The sequence below is a fragment of the Montipora capricornis genome, chromosome 14, assembly GCF_036669925.1.
Source record: "Montipora capricornis isolate CH-2021 chromosome 14, ASM3666992v2, whole genome shotgun sequence".
NCBI classification, from domain to species: Eukaryota; Metazoa; Cnidaria; class Anthozoa; order Scleractinia; family Acroporidae; genus Montipora; species Montipora capricornis.
Window position 1 is genome coordinate 42757235 of NC_090896.1, and position 6965 is coordinate 42764199.

The 6965-nt window shown below is 38.3% G+C and overlaps 1 protein-coding gene across 1 annotated transcript in view; it reads left to right on the forward strand.

The window, feature by feature from the left end:
• Window positions 1–2705: 2705 nt before the first annotated feature.
• Window positions 2706–6965, forward strand: part of LOC138032665 (uncharacterized) — a 25420-nt gene continuing 21160 nt past the window's right edge. Inside the window, exons 1-2 of the mRNA XM_068880373.1 lie at window positions 2706–3016; window positions 5602–5629. Coding sequence (XP_068736474.1) covers window positions 2792–3016; window positions 5602–5629 — 253 coding nt within the window. The 5' untranslated portion in view covers window positions 2706–2791. The remainder of the gene's footprint in view (window positions 3017–5601; window positions 5630–6965) is intronic.

Here is a 6965-nt window from a genome sequence, read left to right on the forward strand (position 1 = left end):
GTAAACTCTGGATCCCGTATCCTGGATCACGGATTCCAAACCTAAGGATTCCATTAAATCGGCCGAAATGGGTTGTGATGGGTCGTGGATTCCATCGACAGCTGGTGATTCTGGATTCTATACAATGGATTCCGGATTCCACGCTCTGTATTCTGGATCCAAAGCCCGGTGTAACATTTGCTGGATTCCGGATTCCGTCACATCGGGCGTTTTTTTTTTTTCTAACACGGAGTTTTGTAAAGAATAGAGGCCAAGTATGAAGGGGCAATAATTATGAAATGATAGAATGAGATATTTTGTTGTGAGCTGTAAGTCATAGAAATACAGTGCCCATGCTATATACCGTAGAAGAGCAGAGGTCAATTTCAAGTACACAGTACTTTTACACAATAGTGTTTACCTAATTAAAACATAAGTTGGTAACTTTGTTTGAAGTATTGATCGCTTGAAAAAGTATTGATTGTCTTATTGTTTCCTTGCACGAAGTGTTTTTGGGGGCGCCCTTAAAAAATCATGCATGACTTAGAAGCGTAAAACTCAGGTTCAGAGCTGGAGTTTTTAGTGCATCATTTTCAAATGGTCTGGATAAAAGCAGACAAACTAGTATTCGTTGCCCACGCGTGCAGTATCGATCTTATTTTGTCCATATCTGGCCATAAAATTGGTGTCCAAAAATCTCCAGCTTTGTTCCAAGGAAAAGAGTTGCAGTTACACGTTTCTTGGTCATGTGCTTCTGACAAAGCCCAGTGAGTATTTTTAGTGGGTCAGTTCATCAAGTCCCGAGGGTGGCCATTATATACAGGTTCGGCTGTACTCCTTATTCATTTTCGTGGAGGGTTTAAGAAACAACGACGGCTACGGCAACAGCAACGGCAAAAAGCAGTAATATTATTGGTTAAAAGAGGAAAAAATGATCGTGCTGCACGTGCAGTACGCATTTTTGTACATTTCTTCCATACTCGTCAAAACAAAAACGTAAAATGACCAATTTTCAGGTTTGATAACAACATGGGCAAACAACAGTGAATCTTTCCTTCTATTTCTTTGCCTCAAATCTGTAAGTATTAATCTGGTTATAGCATACTTCGCCCATATTCTACAACATAAACAAAATGGAAACATCGTGAAACACTGAGGACAGCTCAAACTACTATTTTGAAGTGACGTTTTCGTTGCCGTAGCCGTCGTGGTTTCTTAAACCCCCTATTCCACTTTCACCCCCCCCCCCCCGGGGGGGGATTACCATATCAAAAGGATGGTGGTGCTCGTCGAAAATTTTGAAAAGAACCCTTAAGAAGTAACCAAGATCCTGTCTTGTGGGCGTGGCATGAATTATTTTTCACCCCTAAGAGGTACCATGTTCTAAAACAACCAATTTTGATACTTTCATACTTTTAAAGGACAGTGCCTGCTATTGTTCTTAAGCATACGTTCTGCGAATCTCGAGATACTCGGGTTTCCTATTGGTGATGGTTACTAATACAGGGACGTTTTTGCGCGGTTTAAAACTATCCGGAGAAAGTAGATCTTAGTAGGTACTCTTGGTATTGGGGTTAGTCGTGCATTTTTGAGACATAATGAAGCTTCAATTTGAGAAAGAACGCTATACATTGCTTTGTATTTTTTTTTATTTTTGTAAAAATGATTGCTTCGAAAACCTCCCACTCTAGCGTAAAGTTTATGAAAGTATTGTTATAAATTTTATCTCTTTTAAAGAAGGTATTCAGAATAACGAAACAGCACAGGTAGCCCAAGCAAGAGTAGAAATATAAGGAGTTGTATGGTCAAAACGGAAACGGTTTTTCTCAAAATTCAAAAAAATGTTTACGATTTAAAATAAAATAGCTAACCTTGCTTCAATCTTGTGTTTCTTTGTCTCTGGTACAGTTTTTGGGTCGATTTAAGAGCGATTTAGGTGGCTGTTGGCTCCTGCTCTTTTCGCTTGTTATAATCTATTCCAAGGTTGGGCACCGAGACGAAGCCGCCGAAGGAAAACTGCCATAAATTCGCCCCTAAGTCTTCGATCGCCTCGAAATTCCACGTAGATCACGAAAAGATACCTCCACTGCCCATTCGTATTCTTCATTCGGGCCGCTTGTACACTGAGAAGAAATTAAGGGCCGCCAAACTCTGGAACTATTTGCTTCGAAAGTCATCGAATTCGGATTTATTCGAAACCGTTGAAAAACTAAGCGTAAGAATCACGAATGGTCACCATTGTGCCCATTGACCAATCGCGGGTCGCTAAGTGCTCTTCCAAAGGTTTGGGTAAACGGGGGTGGTGAATAAAGAAGACGAATGGGCAGCGGAGGTATCGATATCGTCCGTGATCTAACTGGAAGTTCGAGGGGATCAAAGTCTTGGGAGCGAATTTATAGCCCTTTTCCTGCAATGATTCCGTTCGGCGGCTTCGTCTTTGTGTCCAACCTTGGAAAAGAGTATAAAGAGGGAAAAGAAGAGGAACTAAAAACCACCTAAATCGCTCTTAATCGACCCAGAAACTGTAACAGAGACAAAGCAAGATAAGACTTAAGCAAGATAAGATATATATATCTATTTTTTTTTTAATCGCAATTTTGCGAAACCGTTTTCTCCATACAAATTCTTATATTTAAAGTTCGAGCTTGGGTGATCTGTGGAAACAATCGCAAAGAGAATTTTCGTGTGAATTACAGAATGCCCATGTGGATCCGCTGACCATGCTTTGGAAGGTGCGAAAGCACCCGATTCTCGCGCGAAAGGTGTGGAACCACTGGAACAGTCTGATTGTTGTTTTAAAATTCCAATTAAAATGGCTTGGTCTGCACCCGAGGACTGGTCCCGATGGGACCCCGAAAAATTACTTGTCTGTCCTTACGATGAGGTGCACTTAATTAAAGCCAAACGGTTTCAACATCACCTGTTGAAATGCAGAAAGAATCACCCAGACAAGGACTTCGTTAGCTGTCCTTTCAATGCGAAACATGTCATGTTGAGGTCAGAGGTTCGACACCATGTTAGTCGATGTCCAGACAGGGTGAGTGCATTCAAGTGTCTTTTGAAAATACCCTGCATGTCCACCTACTCGCTGTAACTGGATGATTCTTATCACCAGCTTCACTTCAACCCTGTATACGTAAGCTTACATGTAAGTTAACTCAGTCATGTATAATGTTATGCTATGCTTTTTGCGCGGCTGGGAATGAAACTGGTCAGCTTATAAAGAATGCCTAGAGAACGAAAAATTTATCGTTTAGGATCACGTTAACGATATTTGCACAAATGTGGTAACTGATGTTGTTATTTTGGGATGAATGAAAGCGCACGTGCCAAACTGTCAGAGCGTGCCAAACTAATTGGTTTTAATATACCTTGGGTTCAAGCTTGCAAAGGAACATAAGTCATTAGATGTGTAAACCATTTTACGCAGACACGTTGATTTGTCGTTAATTAGCATTATTCTTAGCTAGACTGCAGAATCGCTGGCCACTTATTTGCATGTGAATGGCAAGTATTGTTTATATATGCCTTGTTCTTCGAACAAGACCACTACATTAGAACGCAATAGTGACTTGGTATTCTTCAGTTACTCCAGCATCTTTTGTTCTAACAAAAAGTGCTGTTGATCAAGACATCACTGAGTTTTGCGTATTGTTGGCCATCCTCATGCTTGCAGCACTCCTGAGGACCAGGTTTTACACGCAAAAACAACGACTGTACAAAAGGCGTGGTACCTATGGTGCATGAGGATGGCTAGTGGACGTATACAGAGTTCAGGGATAATTTGTATAATAAAACCCCAACAGCGCTAGCAATGTGTCTGTATTATATTACAGGTATAATTATCCTGGTAATATCTCATACAATGTGAGTCTTTCATCTCTGTGAACGCTGTTTGTTGACTGCCATCCTGGATTATCAGTTGTGCTTGAATGAATTCAAACAAAAACAGAGCCTAAAGCTACCCCCTTTATAGTTCATCTTCATGTTTAAGCTCCTCAGTGACCAACTCGGAAGCATCTGCTACTTTGGTCACTGCGCACATCTTAATTTCGTTAATTTTCTATCTTTATTTTAATTTTGTTTTATAACTTACTTCTACAAATGTAATGTAAATTCTATGTGAACAGTGCAAAATAAAAGATCATCATCATCATCATCACCTCTGTTGTGCAATTTTTGCATGATTCAGTTTTACCAGTTACTGTGCCCCAATTCATAGAATGTATGTATGTATGTACGTAGGGGTCACTACCCCATCTGGAACAACTTACATGTATGTCTTTAGAGATATTTTCATGTTATTAAATTTTCAACCTTGGTTAATGCATTTCTCATGCTCTGATTGGTTCGCTCAATCTTGGTTATCAGCTCATAAACCACTACTTAAGTTTGACCTTAGATAGCAATTGATTGCACTAAGCATTGCTAAGCCAAATTTTTTTTCTCAGGAAAGCGAAATTTCTGTCTGAACAAAGCAAAAAAAACTTTTTGCGGAAAGTTTGGATCAATTCTGGTGTTTAGAAGTACGCGAAAAGGCAAGAAATGTTTTTGTGATGAGCCTGCCTCTGTCTGACCACAGGGTATTACAAAACATCGCATCTTCATCATTTTTTTTCAATTTGGCGCGGATTTTCTCACTTTTTTGTTTGTATTTCGTGCTTCCAAACTTTTGGAGTTCAAGGAATTAAATAAAACTATTGTCGGATATGAGACTGGTTATAGCCAACTCGGTCCTACGTGCCTCATTGGCTTTTTACCATCTCGATATATCCAATGCATGCACATGGATTAATATTATTGTTAAATATTTACAAACAGGAACCAACAGACCAAACAAGGGAATTTAGTTTAATTGTTCTTTCAGTAAATAATTGTTGTCCTTTAACTTGTTGTAGAGCGAGGGAGATGGTTATGTTGATTGGCTTTGTTGATGAATGAGAATATTATGCAGTTGTATTTATGTTAAAATTAATCATTCATGATTCAAGAAGGCAAATAAATGTATCATCTCTCTTTCAAAGATATTGTGAGCTAGTACAATGCAGAACATATACATTTTTGCATATGTGACCCCAAGCCTTAAAGTCTTGTGTAGCTCAGTGGCAATTGAAGTAGTGTGAACATCATTTTTACCAACTTTGAACTTACTAACCAACTATGATTGATATCTTTCTGGTATTTGTTGAGGGGCCTTTTTTCATTCAACACAGTTTTTCCATAGATTTTTGCATTACAACAAGAGCATTAGCAGAACGTTCATAGCTTAGTAACCAGGTATCAGATTGGATGCGAAGGTGAAAAACTGGACACCAGAAGCAGCCTTTTTCAAATTTTTCCGCAGATAAGCCGCACCTCTGATTTCTAGCAAAGATTTTTGGGAAAAAGGTGCGGCTTATCTGCAGGTGTTTACTATATGTATGAAGGTAAGGTAGCTAGAGTATCCGAACTACAGCAGGCCACACTGCGTGGGAGCGCTTGGGTTTTTTTCCAAATACGCTCCGTTCATTTACAGTGTACTGATAAATCTCTTTAAATTCTTTTTGTCTGAATGGTCAGTGGGCTCCAAATTTTAAAGTAGATTCTAACATTTCATGCTGTAAACTCTTTTTCATTTTTCAGTCAGTCATAGAGCAGTATAACTATAAAGGTAAGCAGAGACAGGTGCTTTTTATAAAGCATTTTGAGGTGCTGTGTTCCATTTTTTGGAAAAGTAGCACGTACATGTACACCTGTACATGATTGTAGATTAATTGAATTTTATTATAATTGTTACATGTGCTATTACCAAGAGACGTTAACTTTTACTTTCTAACTTTTGTTAACATAATAATATACATGAAAAAATGACTAGATTCTGATTGGCTAAGAGCAGTGCAGTTCAGGTGTAACACAAGTGCAAAAAGGTGAAATATCAGTTCAGAAACTGTAATACCAATGGAAATTACACATTGAAATTCTGGATTATGATTGGCTAATAAACAATAAGGTTTGGTCAAAACCAATCAAATCTTTTGTTTTCAAATCAAGCGTGCACCCTGGATGGTGCAATATTTATGTCCCAATTTTCCCCTGATTGTGTGACATGCAGGCATTTCTTCTGTTCAACCATCCTGAATTTTTTCATGTATATCATTAATGAGTAATCACATGATTATTCTCGTGCAATTTGGAATAAATAGTAAGCACTTGTAAATTTTGGTTGTCTTTTAAAAATGTTTATTCCATTATTGCATTCGAAATCATGTGATTACCTACAAACTGTATAGGAACAAAAAGAAAAACTGTCAATCTTTTGTTGTCACTAGCCAAGCTAATGGGCAGTCTTATCAGGTAAAGTTCTTAACTTTCATAACATAGACATTGCAACCAGGAGCCGGTTGCTCGGAGCCTGGTTCACAGTAACCATTGGTTAAGAGGTATCAAAACCTGTTGGTTTCCATGGTATTTAGCGCTGGTTAGTGCTAACCATGCTTCGAGCAAGTACCATTTCCTGCATTTTAAAATCATATTTGAGTTAAAAAGTATATAAAGTTTAAAGTTCTTATAAATTGCAAATGTATATGTCTTTTTTGCAATTAATTCATCCTCTCTGAATGAATTGCTTGCTGGCACATGCACTTGTCCAACTGCTCTGGACCTGCCATTAGTGGTGTATTTAAGAGACTGCTGACCTTTAAATAATTATGAGTCGATCTGCGCAATGTGTGGTGTTTACACAGATCTCCCAAAAGACACTAAGGATAGCAATTTTCTGCCTGGTTTTCAATTTTTTTAAAAACTAAATCAGAAGAATTTGATCAAAATCTGGAGAGCGGGAGACAAGACGTCAAATCGACAGACTCCAACTCCTCTCGGGAGGCTTGGAATCTCTACAGTTTTGATGCTACTCTAAGTTTGGAGAAATTTTTTAATGTATCATGGTTTCACTCTCAGATGTGCAAAATTGTACATCCAGAGAACTAATGTATGAATTTGAATTATAG